General features: G+C 50.4%; 1 protein-coding gene across 3 annotated transcripts in view; it reads left to right on the top strand.

The window, feature by feature from the left end:
• The first annotated feature begins 18 nt into the window (after positions 1-18).
• Positions 19-17,909, top strand: part of PCSK6 (proprotein convertase subtilisin/kexin type 6) — a 182,342-nt gene continuing 164,451 nt past the window's right edge. For all 3 annotated transcript variants that reach the window (XR_010404901.1, XM_045899531.3, XM_045899529.3), the window contains exon 1: positions 19-303. Coding sequence is in view for 2 of the 3 variants with exons in the window: in XM_045899531.3 (XP_045755487.2) it covers positions 19-303 (285 nt within the window). In the remaining variant the exon portion in view is untranslated. The remainder of the gene's footprint in view (positions 304-17,909) is intronic.

Genomic DNA, 17,909 nt, shown 5'->3' with positions numbered 1-17,909 from the left:
CGCGAGCCTGCCGCTGCCATGCCTCCGCGCGCGCCGCCTGCGCCCGGGCCCCGGCCGCCGCCCCGGGCCGCCGCCGCCGCCGCCGCCGCCGCCGCGGACGCGGGGGGCGCCGGCGGGCCCGGGCTCCGGCCGCTCGCGCCGCGCCCCTGGCGCTGGCTGCTGCTGCTCGCGCTGCCCGCAGCCTGCTCCGCGCCGCCGCCGCCGCGCCCCGTCTACACCAACCACTGGGCAGTGCAAGTGCTGGGCGGCCCGGCCGCGGCGGACCGCGTGGCCGCGGCGCACGGCTACCTCAACTTGGGCCAGGTGAGTGCGGCCGGCCCCGCGCGCCCAAAACTTTCCCGGCCGCCGGTGGGCACGGCGCGAGGGGGCGCCTCCTTCCGGCTCGCGGCGCCGCCGCGGCCGCGCGCGGGCAGGGGTCCCGAACGGCTCGGCCCGCGCGGTCGAGGGGCGGGGGCTGGCTGAGCGAGGCGCCCGGGGACGCTCGGCGGGGCCCACCGGGTGGCGCGCGGAGGTGGGGGGGGCGTCCACGCAGGCCTGGCGCGCCCCGGGGGGCAGTTCCGCGGGGCCGAGCGGCCCGGCGCGGGCACCTGCCCGGCGGGGCGGGAGAGGGAGCCAGTCTCGGGCGCCGCGCGCTCTGCCCGCGAGCGCTGTCCTCAGTGCCCGCCACGCTCTTCCTGGCCTCGGAGCCCCGGCTCCGCCACGCCGGCCCCGCTGCCCTCGACGGGCGGCGCGGGGCTCCAGACCCTGAGCGCGCGCCAGGGCGGCCGGCCGCCGCTCGGCGCTGACAGGCGCATGGCCCAGAGTCTCGGTGTCCCGTGCTCCCTCGGTGTCCGCGGCTCCCGGAGGGGAGGGAGGGCGGCCCGGTGCCGGAGCCTGGAGGCAGCCGTCAGAGGCTTTGCCGGCAGCTCAGGACTCTGCAGCCGGCGCAGGGGCCCTGGAGGCAGGGGGGTGGGGGGGAGGGGGTCCTGCGTTGAAAACCCCTCCAGGCCCCTAGAATTTGCTTTGGTTCTCGGTTTCTGTCGCTGTTCCAATGGCAGCTGTCCGCATACTAGCTGTATGACCTTAGGCAAGTCACTTCCCCATCTTCTTCATCTGTAGGGGCGGTGTCGGTCATACCGGCTGCAGTTGCTGGGAAGATCCAGTGTTGGCCGGCAGCAAAACCCCAGGCCAGGGCTCGACCCTGCTCAGTGAGCCCAGAGTCCTCCCACGGCCCGGGCTGTCGCTATTACTGGGTTAGCAAGAGAGGACAAGCCCTGGGCGCGAAGGTGGCATAACTCCAAAGGACCCCCGAGGCAGATCCCTTTCCCCTGCCCCAACCCCACAGAGTGGCAGTGGGGCAAAGGGTTGGTTTATGGCCGGTGGAGGGGCTGCAGGGGACTGAAATGTGCTGTCCCACCAGGGGACCTTTCAGCGCAGTTAACAAATCTCCTACAAACTATACACTTAGAGGATCAAGCGAAACGGCGGGGAAGCGCCAGCTCATAACTCAAACTGTGGTGCCAGGCAGTGTTAAATTTAGTTTCATCATTATCCGTGATAGAAGCCAGCAAAGTGTGGTGTGGCCCTAATGTAAATGACATTTCTTCTGCATCCAAAGTCCCACACAGACACTGCTAATGTGAAATGTGTGGCCTTCTGGAAAAGTAGAGTCTGCTGCTTGCTCTGTACCTACATGGCGGGTCCGAGTGTGTCTGGGAGGATGCCGTCCTGTCTTTTGTGTATCTATATCTGTCTATCTATATGGACTGCTCAGGTCTCTGCAAACATCCTGTGATTGAAGTTTTTGCCTTTGGGCAGCACTGGCTTCATTTCTGCCTGTGGTTCCTAAATCTCCCTGGCTGATGGTCCAGACAGAGGAAGGTGGTCCTCAGGCTTCCATCCCCATTGATTGCTAAGGCCCCCCGGCTCCTGATCCACCTCACTGCTCTGCCCAGGTGGCCTGGCAATTTGTCTTCAGCTAAAAGTGACTCTTGAGCTGCATGGTAAATTACAAAGTGCCTGGGTTTCTGGCTCCTATAATTAAAGGAGCGGGGGTGGGGTATGGAACTTGAACTGTAAGGCTCCCGGACATTTCCACGAGAGGCACGCACGGTGATTCCCCCTCATGGTTCCTGTCCACCGGAATCAAAAATGCCAGGGCTTTGAAACAACTTCTGTCCGACCCGCCCGAGTTGAATTTCATACGCAGTCTGCTGTTCTCATTTTGCCCGTGGGGGAGGTTCCTTCAGGTACGTACCTGCCCTGACCTGGGACATTCTGGGGGAGTCTCTCCACGTCTCCCCAGCTCTGTCCAGTGCAGCCAGGGTGGACTGCACGTAGCCTGGTGGCTCAGCTTGGGAGGCAGGGTGCTGGGGGTGGGGGTGCCACTGTGGAGACCTTTGCAAACGGAGGGGATTAGTTGGTTGGGGATCCGGGGCAGTCTCAGAGGTGTGTGTGTGAGAGATTACTCAAGGAGAGCCTATTACTCTTTATTCCAAAACCAGCTTTTCTCCCTCCCTCCCCCAAGTAAACTACTAATGTGGAAAAGGCCTGGAGCATTCCACCCCACCCTCTACCTACTCAATAAGAACTCTTTAAAAACCTTATTTGCCTTTTTCAGCCGGGAAAATTTGTGACTCATAAATAAGATGTAGATATTATTAGCTTTGATTTATGGATAAGTAAACTGAGGGGAAGCAAGGCATGGAAGCTGTTTGTGTCTACACAGTGCGTGTCGCCTCTGACAGTTATGCTCCCCGCTCTTTGTCTCCTGCTACATTCTCTGGTCTCAGTGTCCTCTGTGTGACTCTTTCCCCAAACCCTTAATGGGCAATTAGTGTTATGCCCGGTACCTGCCCTGACTCACAGCCCTGCTTTTCTCGTGGGCCTTTGCGATGCTCCGACGGCTGGTTCGAATGTTTTACTCCCTTTCATGCAACTAATAACCCGATTCCGTGTATTTTACATGGTGCAAAGGTAATTGAGATGGTTATTCAGGTGAAAGGTTATTCACCTTTCTTGAACATGGAAGCCTTTCAGATTGATCATGGCTGTGGATCTTCTTTGAAAAATGTGCATCATCAGGAACCAGACAAACTAACCTCTTTTTTACTTCTTTATTCATCATGATACTTGAGGTCCTAGGTAATGCACCACAATGTGAGAGAAAGAAAGAAAGAAAGAAAGAAAGAAAGAAAGAAAGAAAGAAAGAAAGAAAGAAAGAAAGGAAGAAAAGTTTGGAAGAGTCAAATGTCATTATTGACAGATGGCATAACTATGTGGATAATCCAAGAGAACCTAGAGACTATTATAAGTAGTCATAGAATTGAACAGGGTGCTTGATCGACAGTAGCAGCTGTTGAGAAGATAAAAGAAAGGATAATACACTCTAGCATAAAAGCCGTTAGATACCTAGAAAAAATGTGAAACTTACCGGGAGAAGATTATAAAATATTTGAAAGATGTATTGAAGAAAAGGTCTGAATAATGGAGGTATAAGCCATATTCATGGACGGGAGGACTGATTATCACATGCCCCCCCCATTAATCTCTAAATTCAATGTAATTTCATTGATGTGCCAACAGGGTTTTATATGAGATATGAAATCATACAAATGTATGTTAAAATTCACATGGAAGAGTAGGTTCCCAGAATCCCTGAGATGACCCTGAGAAGGGAGGGGAGTGTGCTCTGCCAGAGCGCAAAACTTCCCATGACGCTGGGGTGGTCATGACAGTTGGACGTTGGCCCTGGGGATGGTCCCATCCAGCAGTGGAATTGGCTCAAACCCAGGCAGGTGTGGGAACTTGTATGTGCGAACAGAAGAGTTACAGATGGATGAGGAAGGATGGGCATTTCAATCAGTGGTGCTGAGAGAAATGACTCAGGAAAACAATCAGATCCTGACCTCACCACACACTACCCGACAGTAAATCCAGCTAGAAATAACCAGAGTGGAATACCTTTATGATGTTGGGACAGGAAAGGATTTCTTAAAGGAGACATGAAAAGAACTAATAAAGGAAGAGATTGATCCATGAAGAGTCTGTATAACAAACACATCATTACAGAGTTTAAAAGCACATAATAGAATAGAAAAAGTATTTATGGCATATAACACACAGGTTAGGGCATAGATTATTTAAAAAGCTTTAAATTGGGGCACCTGGGTAGCTCTGCCTTCGGCTCACGTCATGATCTCAGAGTCCTGGGATCAAGCCCTGCATCAGGCTCCCTGCTGGGGGGTAGGGTCTGCTTCTCCCTCTCTCTCTGCCCCTCCCCCCTCGGCTTGTGCTCTCTCTCTCTCTCTCACTTACTCTCTCTCACATAAATAAAATCTTAAAAAATAAAATAAAAAGCAATCAAATAAGTCAATAAGTAAAAGTGAAATGCCAGGTAGAAAAATGGAGAAGTGTATGCATAGGGAATTCAATGCCCTATGTGAAGCATCCACCTCAAGTTCAGGTTAGTAGTAGCCTCTGAGCAGGGAGGGGGAAGAAACTGGGAGAGGGACGTCAAGTGGCCCAGTAAACTCGAGAAAAACCGCTCAGCCTTCCTGGGAGTTATGGGGACAACACAACATGAGACAGTAACGAGAGAGAGACCGCTTCACGCCATCAGATTGGCAGATGTGGAGAAGTGTTCATATCAAGCGTTGGCGAGGATGTGAGCACACGGAGCTTCCTGATGCTGCTGGTAGAAGTGGGGATCGGTAGAACTACCTCGGAGAGCAATGGGGCACTTAGCAGTGAGGTAGAATTATATCAGCGGGTCCACCTCTGGGCTTCCACTAGAGAGAAGATCTTGCACGGGGGCGCAAGGAGCCTTGCAGAGTGCTGCCCAGAGGCATTTTTTAAATGAAGGGAAACACAGCCTAAATATATATCAGTAGAAGAATGGAGAATGAAATCAAAATAGTCACATAATGGCATGCTGTACAATAGTTAGAAAGGCATTAACCGGATACGGATCTACATAGATAAATCGCAAAAATGATGGCGAGTGAAAAGGCACGTTGCAGACGCACGGTGCGGTAAACTCTAAAAAACACACTAAGTAATTCTGTATTATTTATGAGCGCTTACACATGTAGGAAGCATCCACATCAAATTCAGGTTAGTGGTAGCCTCTAAGAAGGGAGGGCTGGGGAAGGAACTGGGAGAGGAAGGAAGAAACTTTATCCACATCTGTAGGTATGTACATCTGTATATGTAACATACAAATTATATACAAAATTGTGTCTCAGCATTTTGTGCTTTTCTATCAAAATTTATAATGACGTACACGTGTGCAGATATGCATGTACGTATGCACATACATACACCTACGCACATGCACGTAAATACACATATATGTAGGTACATGTGACCTGTGCAAGGGCGAAAAAAAGGAAAAATGCACATCATACGCACACGTCATGGTGTTCCTGGATCATCTGAAGCCTGTCTGTGTGGGCACACAGGTGCCTGTGGGCCTGGGGTCAGAAGCCCCTGCTTTAGACGGCCCGAGCTGGGCCGGTTGGCTTGTCAAGCAGTTGGTGACTCAGGGAACCAGAAGGCCTTGCTCGGATCACAGGGCTGTTTGGACAGAGCCAGACCCAGAGCGCTGGAACCCTGCTCTCCTACCAGGCTTCTTTCTCCTTCAAAGCATCTTGGGGCCCACGTGGCCCTCACTCTAACCTATGTACATTGCAGCCTTTGACACTGATAACTCCAAGAGCAGAAGAGGAATGGCCACAAGAAATTCTCACAGACCAAATCGCAACATCTCAGCATCTGTAGCTTTTGGAGGTGATGTTTATCTTAAAAGTGGCACTTAGACACCATACTTTCCCTTGCATTTTTGCTTTGCCTGGGGTATTGAGCTAATTTGTTGGTTCTGAGTCTGAACATAAAAAGGCAGGCTGGCTGCCAGGGCTCCTAAAAAGATCTAAGAGCCTTAAATGATTTTGAACTTGCCTTAAATAGTTTTGCTTAAAATAGCTACCGAGTGGGACATACCTGGCTCAGAATTTCAGGTGGGCCTGCATAATTCACTTGTCAGCAGGGGAGTATTGTCATGCTGCAGACAGCTGTTCTACGATAAAAAAACAAGCTGAAGCTTTAGCCAGGTGTTAAAATAATGGGCCAGCATTTGTTTCCATCTGAGTGTCAGGAGCTCAAGGTGGACAAGGGGAGGCCCAGAGTAGCAGTCACCCGTGACCTTGTTATCTGGTTTTGATTTTTGGTCTGAGGCTGTCTTGCATTTATGGTCCGAGCCGGGAGCCATGTGCATGGCTGGCCTGGGAGCAGAAAGGGAGAGGGTCTGGGTGTGACAAGGTTCTGGGTACAGACAAGATTGGGATTATAAAGCTCGTGGTCTCATATGCTGGCATTTGACATCTTTCTTCAGATGGTGACAGTTTTAAGTGGACGTGGTTTTAGTTGAGTGGCCTGCCCTCGGAAGCCGCCGGGGCTGTGATGCCTGAAGCTGAGTGACCGTGCGTGGAGCCAGGTGGCCAGGAGGAGACTCAAAGTCAGACCAGAGGGATGGCTCAGCTGCCTGGTCCACTGGAAGAGTTTGGGTTTCTCTAGACAGAAGCCAAGGGTGCACATGACAAACAGAGTGGTAGATGGGGTGGGGAGCCTCATCTGAGAAGAACCTGTCTGAGGCCTCTGCCTGGCCTTGGGCTTTGGGTGGCAAAAGGGCCACAAAGGACTGTTCACACTGGAGAACATCCTGGGCTCTTTTGGGTCTCTGAGCCTCTGCACAGATTTTGCCTCTAAAACGTAGTTCCTCTGGTCTTCCACAGCCCAGGCCAGGTGGCTGATGTGTCCCCCCGCTCCTTCTCCCAGGGCCTGGCACACAGAGAGCTTCTGAGTAATATTTATCGCGACTGCCTCCCCCTCCCTTCTGGCTCTCGGACTGTGGCTTGGCCTTGGCATTGACCAAAAGCCCTGGCACGTGCTTGTGCCCAAGCCAGTGTTCCTTGTGTTGGGTGTTCTCGCTCATGGAGCCTTGCACCGGGCTTGTTTAACCATGAGGAGAGCTCAGGCCCAGTTAGGTTCTGACTTGTGCAGGTCACAAACCGGTGCCTGACAGGCCAGGGCCCAAACCCATCCCCTCTGACCCCCCTTCCACCATCATCACCTTTGGCAGATGGCCCTCATCCCTGTTTCTCAGCTAAGGGTGAGCCACCAGGCCAGAAAGCCTTTCAGCAATCCACTGCCATTGACAAAGAGCCTATGTGGACCCCACTAGCCACTGTTTCTCCTTCTTTCCACCTGGCTCACATGCGTGCACACACATACACACACACACACCCCCAGTGCTGCATGTCTGCATTGTTCTTTCCAGAATAGTTGTACTGGCGCCTTCTCATCAGTATTGAAACTTACATCTCTCCAGGCACCTGGGTGGCTCAGTCGGTTAGGCGTCTGCCTTCAGCTCAGGTCATGATCCCAGGGCCCTGGGATCAAGTTCCGCATCAGGCTCCCTGCTCAGCGGGGAGTCTGCTTCTATCTCCCTCTGCCCCTCCCCCCACTCGTGCCCCCCCCCCAGATAAATGAAATATTAAAAAAAAAGAAAATGCCCCAATCCCTCCAGTCATTTTAGGATCGATGCTACACTCAGTTGCTCAAACTTTGCACATTATCAACCGGACTAGTCATCCCTTGCTGCAGACCTTCTCCTCGCTGTGCGGTCCCTGTCTACAGAAGGGATCATCTACCTGGGTGCCTGAGCTCGAGGCCCGGAAGTCACTGCCACCTCCCCCGCCCACCCCTCTCCTCCATGCCTCCTGTCTGGTCTGTACCTCAGCTTGTGTCATGGGTCTCATGAACGGCTCTCAGGCCCCCCTGCCTTCCTGTGGCTGTTACCCAGCACAGACTGGGGACTCTGTCACCCCTCACCTGGGTGTCCTGCTACAGGGCCTCTCTCCGCCCTGCCCCCAGCTCCAGCTCTGCCAAACCACTTCATGCTCCTGCTTCCATTCAGGTTTCCTTACACTGTTCTTTCTACCTAGGATGCTTTTCCCACCCCCTGGTCAGTCCCTCGTCCTTCCCAGCCATCTGCAGGCCTGCCCGATGTCCCCAGCCCCGTTGCCCTGACATTGCCTGCTGGCTTGTCTGTTTCTGCCCCTGGGCGCTGGGCTTCCCGGGGAAGTCAATCCACTGTCGGTCCTCCAGGCTGTTCTCAAAGATCGGTTCCAGTCCTGCCATGTCTCTGGTGGCGGAGGGGTCCCTCCAGGGCGGCCAGAGGACACGCACTCATTTACTCAGAGTTTGCTGCTGGCCCCTCAGAGATAAGAGATGTGGCTTCTGCCTCGCAAGAACCTCTCAGTGGAGGAGGTGGTGAGCACTGGCGAAGGAGCAAGGTCGCCTCCTATGTCTCCACATCAGTTGGCTGAGCCATCGCCACCCGCGTTTTTTACATTTTAATCCCTTTCTTTTTGGAGTCACCCAGCAGACGGGCCTTTCCCGGGTTTGTGCTTGTGTTCGTGCCTGGGGGCGACCCTCTGTGTGATGCTCTAGTTTGCGTCTAGGTCAGGTCAGCGACAAGGGGAGCATGGCCCAGCCGTGGCCTGCAGCCCACCACGGCAGCTTCAGACCCGATGGGTCCTGTCATCCTGTCAAATCCCAGATCTTCGCCATGTCCTTGTGCCTCTGCTGTTGGAGGATTTGGAAGACCCGGTGGCAGGCACAAGGCCCTCTGTCCCGCGCGGCGAAGAACAGGGATGAATAGCCATCAGCTGTTGGAAGGGCGCCTCATGCTCCATGGGATGGGCTCGGCAGCTCAGGTTCCCATGGTAACCAGCCCATCAATGCCCTCAGTGTCAAGACGGTACCACTGCTGAGAGGAAGAAACAGTCTCATTGTCTCCCCTTGGGTTGCTTGGGTGCAAACCAGCCATGCTCCCCACAGGGTCCAACAGCCTCTGGCCCGACGGGTGGCGCCCCCCGGCGGTATACGACCTGCTCGCAGAATCGGGGCCAGAAAGGGGGCCGGCAGCTTCAGTTTCCTACCCCTCCTTTGGGCCTTTGAACTGCCGTCACAGGCTGACATCAGTCACTTACAGAGTCCTTGTTGGGTGAATCTGACCTCGCAGTGGGAAGAAACAGCCCAACCGGATCAGACTCCTGCAGCGCTGGGTGGTGAGCCAGACTACATTTGCCACAGGGGTGGATAAATCTGTGTCCCATGGTGGCAGGCGGGGTTTTGGAAGGGCGCTTGATTTCCAGACACTCTCCCCTTTGTTTCAGAAACTTGTGTCAGCACCTCTCAGAGATGATTTCCTGTGATCATTCAATCAGAACCTCCTCCTTACCCATTGGGGCAGGGGAGGGGGCGAGTCCACTCCCACGATCTTGTCAGACTCTCCAGGATGGACAGTCTGGGAGGGTGGACAGAGGGGCAGGTGGGATACTCACTTGTCAGGGAAGGGCCCGCAGCTCCCCCTGACTAGGAGAAGGCTCGCCCTTTTTCATCCTCTGTCCTCTGAGCTGGAAACTGGGACACATCCACTGGCCATGGCCCTGTCCCCTCTGGCCTCAGCCCAGAACCCTTCCCTTTTGTCAAGGGTTCCAGCCACTCCTTTGACGTTCTGGAAACTTTCCCTATACTTTTTTCTTTCTTTTGCACCTGCTATTTGTTGTAGTCGTTCTAACCTGGGTGCCCACTCCCTGTATGGTCCACCTGGAGAATGCTGCTCTTCAGAATTAGTCAGAGTGGTGTTTCCTGACTTGTCTGCTCCCTGACAGGCCTGAGCACAGTATTCTCGGAGCTCCACGGAGGGTCTCAGCTGGACCCCTGCCACCCACCACATGCACAGACACGGCATGGGAGCGTCTCGTGGCCCTCATCTTTGTTCATCTCTGCTTCCTCAGGCCCTTGTCCCACTCACTGCCCCCACACCACCACCTCTCAGATACCTGGTGACTGTGTTTCATTAGAAGGGGTATAACCGGGTCACTGCGTTCCAGTACCCCCAGAACAACTACCACTACCACCGGCCAACTCCTATATTCTTGGCCCTACAGATGAAGAAGCCCTGCTCTGATTATCACCCCAGCGCCCTAGGAGTGACCCAGATGAGCCAACGGAGACTCCGAGCTGGTTGAGTGACTTACTGCAGCTTTAGTAAATTTCAGAGCAAGGCTTTCAACTTGGACCACTTGGATTCCAGGCCTTACTCACAGACCGTGCCTAGAGAGCTGGCGGCACCTGAGCGGGCCATGGAGCTTGAGGTGGGGCTCTCCAGCTTGTAAGTCCAGGCAGATGGAGGGCTGAGCTAGAAGGGGCACCTGGGGAGGTGTCTGCGCAGTCCCGTCCAGAAGGACCCTTCCTTCTCATCAGGTCTCTGGCCTGGGGCTTCCCTTCAAATGTTTACCTCTGCAGGAGTGAAGGCTGCCCACAGCATTCTTGACTTTGGAGTCCAGGAGTGTCAAGGGCAGGGAGCTGTCCTTGGACACCCTCCCCCCAACCTACCAGAGACCCATGTGTTTCCCACCCCAGGAAGAGAGTGGAGCACTGTGCAACCAGATCTCCGACAAGAAAGCTAGACCCCCATGAGGAGAGAAGGGGCTTAATGAGGGCCCAAGGATATGCAGAGGGTGGCACAGCCCAGTTATAAAATTGTGTCATTACTTAAATTACTTAATTGTCATTACTTAAATTGTCTTGGTATTATATAAGAGGAATACGCATAGGTAAAATATTTGGAAAACATGAAAAAGAACAAAGAGAACTCCAAAATCATTTATAAGTCCTCCCACCCAAAGATAGTTACCGTTCACAATTTGGACTATGTCCTTTCATTATTTTTGTTTTTAAACCGCACGTGTGCGTATGTGCGTGCACGCGCATGTATGTGTGAGCGTGTGTGCACGCATATATCTGTATAGGAGTATGCACATATGTGTATATGTGTGTGCACCCACCCGCACACATCCATGAATGTCTTCTACGTATAGGAGTGTACAGTTTGGTACCTTGCACCTCCCAAGCCTACACCTACTTTATGGTATAATTATTTTTAAGATTTTACTTATTTATTTAAGAGAGAGAGAGAGAGCACGAGGCGGGGGGAGGGGCAGAGGCAGAGGGAGAAGCAGTCTCCCCACCCACCACTGAGCAGGGAGCCCGATGCCGGGCTCGATCCCAGGACCCTGGGATCATGACCTGAGCCAAAGGCAGATGCTTAACTGACTGAGCCACCCAGGCGCCCCTCTATGGCATAATTTTTAACGGCTGCTCAGCACATCATTTAGTGGCTGGCCCATACTTACTTCATCTTTCCCCTGACATTTTAGGTCAGTGGATTCCTTACAACTCGTTGGGGAGTCTGGTCTGGAATGTGAGCACCATGCGGGGAGGCAGAAGGGGTTCTGCCACTGCCTCGTCTCCCACTGACATGTCTGGCCCCCCCACCGGGTGCAGTGGCCCAGCACATTTTCCCACGGCTCCCCATCCCACCTCACTGGCCTTGTGGACGGTCCAGGACTTGATACCATTTGTTCAAGTCACAAGGATTTTATTGAGCATTTTTTTCTTATTTTATAAAACCACATGTGTATTATATATTCTCCCATCGTAAAGGATTCAAACAATGCGGAAGTATAAAGAGCAAAACTCCAAAATCTTCTTCCCCCAGACGCCGCCACACTTTCACATGGGAGTGTCTGTTTCAGAAACACACATGTACGTGAAGGTTTTATTGTTTTATATTAATGGGGTCATGCTAAACATGTTTTTCTGCACCTAGCTTTGCCTAAGTCTAACCAGATATCCTGGAAAGCTTTCTACTCTAGTACATAGAGATCTACTCCATTATTTTATTTTTTATTTAAAAAAATTTTTTTTATTGATGTATAATGTATTATTTGTTCCAGGGGTACAGGTCTGTGATTCATCAGTCTTACACAATTCACAGCAGTCACAATAGTGCATACCCTCCCCAATGTCCATCACCAAGCCACCCCATCCCTCCCACCCCCCTCCGCTCCAGCAACCCTCAGTTTGTTTCCTGAGATTAAGAGTCTCTTACGGTTTGTCTCCCTCTCTGGTTTCATCTTATTTAATATTTCCCTCCCTTCCCCTATGATCCTCTGTCTTGTTTCTCAAATTCCTCCTATCAGTGAGATCATATGATACTTGTCTTTCCCTGATTGACTTATTTCACTTAGCCTAATACCCTCTAGTTCCATCCATGTTGTTGCAAAGGGCAAGATTTCTTTTTTTGATGGCTGTATAATATTCCATTGTATATATATACCACATCTTCTATATCCATTCATCTGTCGATGGGCATCTTGGCTCTTTCCATAGTTTGGCTATTGTGGACATTGCTGCTGTAAACTTTGGGGTGCACGTGCCCCTTTGGATCCCTACATTTCTATCTTTGGGATAAATACCCAGTAGTGCAATTGCTGGGTCATAGGGTAGCTCTATTTTCAACTTTTTGAGGAACCTCCATACTGTTTTCCAGAGTGGCTGCACCAGCTTGCATTCCTACCAACAATGTAGGAGGGTTCCCCTTTCTCCGCATCCCCGCCAACATCTGTCGTTTCCTGACTTGTTAATTTTAGCCACTCTGACTGGTGTGAGGTGGTATCTCATTGAGGTTTTGATTTGGATTTCCCTGATGCCGAGCGATGCTGAGCACTTTTTCATGTGTCTGTTGGCCCTTTGGATGTCTTCTTTGGAAAAGTGTCTGTTCATGTCTTCTGCCCATTTCTTGATTGGATCATTTGTTCTTTGGGTGTTGAGTTTGATATACTCCATTATTTTAAAATAGTTTTAAGCTATTTTACCAGTGCAGCTATTAATGTTCATTGATTTGCCTCTGGTTTTGTGTTTTTGTTTTTGTGTTTTTTTTTTTTTATTCTTATGTTAATCCCCATACATGGGTTTTTTTGGTATTATAAACAACATTGTGGTGACCATCCTTATTCATGCCTCTCTGTGCCCACGTATGAGAATTTCTGTATGGTGTATAATAACAAGACCAAGTAATAGTTATAACAATAAGTAATAATCGCAGACACCTATCTGGCCCTTATCATGTGCCAGATAATTTTCCAAGTGTTTTCGTGGTATTGACTCATTTAATCTTCTTAGAAACCCTATGAAATAGATGCTGTTATTGTCCCCATCTTATGGTTGAAGAAACCAAGGCACAGAGAGGTTGAGTAATTCATCCATAGTTACACAGTATGGAAGTGTTAGAGTCAAGATTTGAGCCAAGATGATCTGGCTCCAGAGATTGGGGAACTGTGGAGGCAAAGTACATAGGCATGTTATGTGGTGTTAGACATCGGCAGGTGCCTCTTCAGGCAGGCGGTGCCAACCCCCCCTGCCCCAGCAGCACATGAGGGGTCCTCACTAATCTTGGGTGGAGATTATCAATTGTCGTAGTATTTGCCTCCAGGTGAAAATGAGGTCTTGTGGTTGTTTTTTTTTTTTTTTTTAAAGATTTTATTTATTTATTTGAGAGAGAGAGAACACATGAGAGGGGATAGGGTCAGAGGACAAAGCAGACTCCCTGCCAAGCAGGGAGCCTGATGCGGGACTCGATCCTGGGACTCCAGGATCATGACCTGAGCTGAAGGCAGTCGCTTAACCAACTGAGCCACCCAGGCACCCTTGTGGTTGTTTTAATTTGCTTTTTTCTGATTCCTGTTAAAGCTAAATGCCTTTTCATAAAGTTATTAGTCATTTTAATTCTCCTCTGAATTGCTTATTTGCATTCTTTGCCCATTTTTCATTTTGGTTATTTTTCTTTTATCTTAATGATTTGTAGGTGCTGTCTCTATAGTGTGGATATTAATCTCTTGTTTGTAAATACATTGCAGATATTTCTCCCATCTGTCACTTTTCCTTGAACACTATTTAGAAGGTTTTGCTTGCTTGTTTTCTGAAGTAGAACCTGAAGTTTTATTTGTTTGCAAGGCTTTGGGCTCATCACTTGATATAATTCAGTGAGTATAATTTGTTCAGTCGGGGTCCTTACCTACAACAGACAGGCACTTAAGTGAGGAACAGTGAACTTAATGTAGAGACGGGGGCTAGATGCTTTAGGATAATAGAGGAGAGGAGAGCTGCTTTTCACCTGGGAAGTTCAGGGAAGGCTTTGAGCCACACTTTGGAGGGCCCACCGGATTTTTACAGAGAGAGAAACAAGGAGCGGTGTTTTTACAGGTGGATCCCGACTGAGCGCATCCGTTTGCATCCTGTTGGAAAACAGCTCACCTTGTTGGCTTAGGTAGAGACTCTCATGAGGGGCTAGTTACAGAGGTGCAAATGGGGAACAGGGTACCAACAAAAGGTGTTGAGGCACCTGGAGACCAGCAGTGGGGGTGGGGGTGGGGGTGGGAGGGTGGGGAGCTGCTACTCACCTTGAACCAAAAGGACCAAGGGAGAAAACAGGCTAGCAGAGCACTGTCAGGAGCTGGAGCTGCAGAGGAGGCAGGCTCCATCGGGCTCCGCCCACTGGCCAGACCCTCAGGATGTGGGGTCCAGGTGGGGTTGTTGGAAGGGCACAGGGTAAGGCAGAGAAGGGACAATAACCAGCACAGTAAGGAAAAGGAGAGGGGAAAAAAAATGGGGGCATAGCAAGAGCTCAGCAAGCACCCTGATGCCTTTAGAGGGTAGAGGAATTCATTTGCCACTTCTTTTATCCAGGCTGTTTATTGGGGCCTGGCTCCAAGCCTGGCCCCGTGCACGGTAGTGAGCAGCAGAGATGCGTCGGGCTGGCTTCGCCTCCAGCGATGTGTGCCTTGACACCAGCTTTAGCTTGCCACGTGTCCTCTAGGAGGGTCACAGCACAGGCGTGTGCTTTTGTAGCCGTTAGATCCCACGCACCTGGATCTGTGCCTCCTTGGTCCAGCCGGAGTTTATTTAGGTGTGTCTGTCGGAGGACAAGACTTGAGCACGGAAAAATAAGTCCACTTCTGGCCACCATTGCCCTCGGTCTAACACACATCTTGATCTTCTGCTGTTTTCTTAAACTTGAACAAACAAAAGAAAAAACCCCTTATTTGTGTTCCCCTTGATAAAGCTAATTTCTGTAAAAAAGAAAAGAAACCTTATTTCTATCCTGCTATCAAAGTAACCGTTCGCGACTGAGCTCATTAACCGTCTTTTTAACACACATCTCTTAATTTCTCGTTTGCAGGAACATGACACGATTAGCCACGAACAAGAAGCAGGATTTGTTTCAGTGGCTTAAACAAGTTTAGGCGCCACAACTTTGCCAATTCAGGACCCTCACAACCCTTTCTTTTTTAGCGCAAGGTGCAAAAGCCCATTTATGGGAGTGAATGCTTTCTGTTCCTGCAGTTTCATGTTCTCATACAAACTGAGCTCATTTGTCCTTTCTGGGATTACTTTTGTGGGGCCGGGGCCGGGGATGGGCATGGGAGGGTGGGATTTACTTTTTTTTTTTTACTTTTACAAGAAATGTGGTTTTCTACCTTCCTCTGATATCTGGCCACACCAGGAACATTGTGAAACCAAATTGATTCCTTCTCACATTAAATAGTCTTCAAATCCAGACAACCCCCCAGAGGTAGATACGGATCCCCTAACTCTAGAAGCCTCTAACTGTCTTTATAAGGCTCATGTTGGGGGGCCATCCACATAATGGTGAGCCATGTCTTAATGGCGTTCCTATTCTAAATAGGTACCTATCCAAAACCTAACTAGGAGAATCTTTCTGCTTTTCCCTTTTGATATTCACTCACAAAGACCGCTAGATATGGTTCTGTTTTCTAATTGTGTCAGAAATTCAGTGCTGCATAAAACTACAGAAAAGCCTATCTTCAAGCCAATTTGTTTGCGTTACTGAAAGTTGGTTTTACCTTCCAGCCCTTGCTTCCTTTCTTGAAGTTAGTCACTTACAGTGCCTTGGACTTGGTCAGTGCCCATGGCTGTGCCTGCCTGCATTTGTCTTCCTGCGGGGGGCTACTCAGCGTCCTCCCTGAGTTGCTCCTGCACACTGACCTCCTGGGAGGAGTCTTTCAGTGACCGGGTGCTGCCACCAAGAGATCTTTCTCCCCCCAAGCCCGGGGGCACCTGTGTGTGCACTCGCCACCACTTTTCTCCCCTCAGTGTCTAGATTTTATTTGAATCGTGTGGTCAGGCTGCGGGAATTGAATTGCAAGTCTTAAGGCAGGGCTGTGTTTCTGTCTGCACTGTGGGCACAAAAGTGATGCTCAAAGATCATAGGGATGATGGGTGCCGCTGGGTGGGAGTAGCCATCTTACCAAACCTGACAAGTCCATTTCACATGGTGTGTCCGTGTCCTGAGGTCTTTGGGGGAGGTTCCTTACTGTCAAGCTCAGTTTGATTTCCGCATCCACTCTTCATAGCAGCAGACAATGTGTTGACTGCTATGGCCGGTGCTCTGGCTTTCCTGGCAGGTCATGGTGTTTTGGTAAGAAAATCAAATCAACAGGTGCTTCCATTGACCCAAGCATGTCCCCGGTCTGCCTGTCCCCCTGTCCAAAGTTTCTCTGTAATCTGAGGTTCTGTGTCTGTTGGGCTTCCCCCCCACCCAGAGGATTATGAGGTGCCCTGGAACGTTCAGCTTGTTTATCATAATTTTTTAAGTTCTTTAGGTCCATCAGTAGGAGAATGGATAAGTATATGTGACGTATTCATGTAATGGGCCCTCTTTACTCAGCAAAAAGAGGAGCAGACAACCAGCAGGGACAAGCTCATAGACATAATACGGAGTAAAAGAAACCATGCACCAAAGAGTTATCTGATTCCATTTACAGCAAGTTCTAGAACAGGCAAAACCCATCTGTAGTGGAATAAAAAACTAATCTGTAGGGGTGGAGATGGGCTGAAAAGGGGCATGGGAGAGCTTTCTGGGGTGCTGGCTAAGTTGTATAGCTTGCTAGGGCCTTGGGTTACGTAGGTATAAACATTTAGCAAAACTCAACAAATGTACAATGAGCTTTTGCTCATTTTATCATATGTCAATTTTACTTCAAAGGGGAAAAGCCATAAGCGAATACTGAACCCTTCATAATGATGTATATGTTGAAGTCTTTAGGAGAGAAGTATATTGATACTGAAATTTACTTTGGAATGCACCAGAAATAAGATGGATGGACAAATGGAGAGAGAGACATGGATAGATGAAGAGAAATGTGATAGAGTAATTGTAGTAATTACATTAATGGTAGAATCAAGGTGGTGGGTATGTGGGTGTTTGCCGTACAATTCCTTCTCCTCTGCTGTATGCTTGAAAAATTGCAGAAGAAAATGTTGGGATAAAAAGATTCCTAGGGTAGTGGTGGGGATAGGATGGATTTGGGAGAAATCTACTGTCCTTGGAGACATATACTTATAAATTTGTGTTTGGAGATGAGGATTAAAAGCCTAGAGATTTAATGGGGCAAATGAGGTCATCAAAGAAAGCCCCATGGAATCTGACTTGTTGGCGGGGGGGGCATAGGCTTTTGTAAAGTATGTTCTGGTCATGCTGGCATCTGCAAGGATGACTGTGGCTCCCTGAGCCCCTCGCTTCTTCATTTTCCAGGGACAGAAAGATTCAGCCCTGGGGAGGAGCATCCCAGTAAATGTAAATGAGCAGAGTCCTGCAGTTTAAGAACCTTCCTGCAGAGGAAAGATAAGCCCGCCGCAGATACCCCTGGCACGGCCATGGTCGTCTGGGTTGCTTGCCTGCTAATTATCTTCTCGTCTTGCTCTGCAGTGTTTTTCTAGTTCCGGGATTTGAATTATTGACTTTATGTAGAATTTTCAGCCTCCCTCATGCTGTCGAACGAAAGAGCTAACAGGAGTTAGCAGCCGTTCCGTACAGAGTCCTCATGGATGGCTGTCCTAAGCTGGCCCCTGGCCCCTGTGCTCCCCCGGGGATTTGTCCCAGGCCAGGTGCAGCAGAGACTCAGCCATCAGTTTCTCTTGCCGGAGAACCTCTGGGA

This window comes from Mirounga angustirostris, unplaced genomic scaffold, assembly GCF_029215605.1.
Source record: "Mirounga angustirostris isolate CCGP_5_RB_7025 unplaced genomic scaffold, mMirAng1.0.hap1 SCAF_9, whole genome shotgun sequence".
NCBI lineage: Eukaryota > Metazoa > Chordata > Mammalia > Carnivora > Phocidae > Mirounga > Mirounga angustirostris.
The sequence above is the reverse complement of the archived record's forward strand: the minus strand, read 5'-3'. Positions and strand labels throughout refer to the sequence as shown.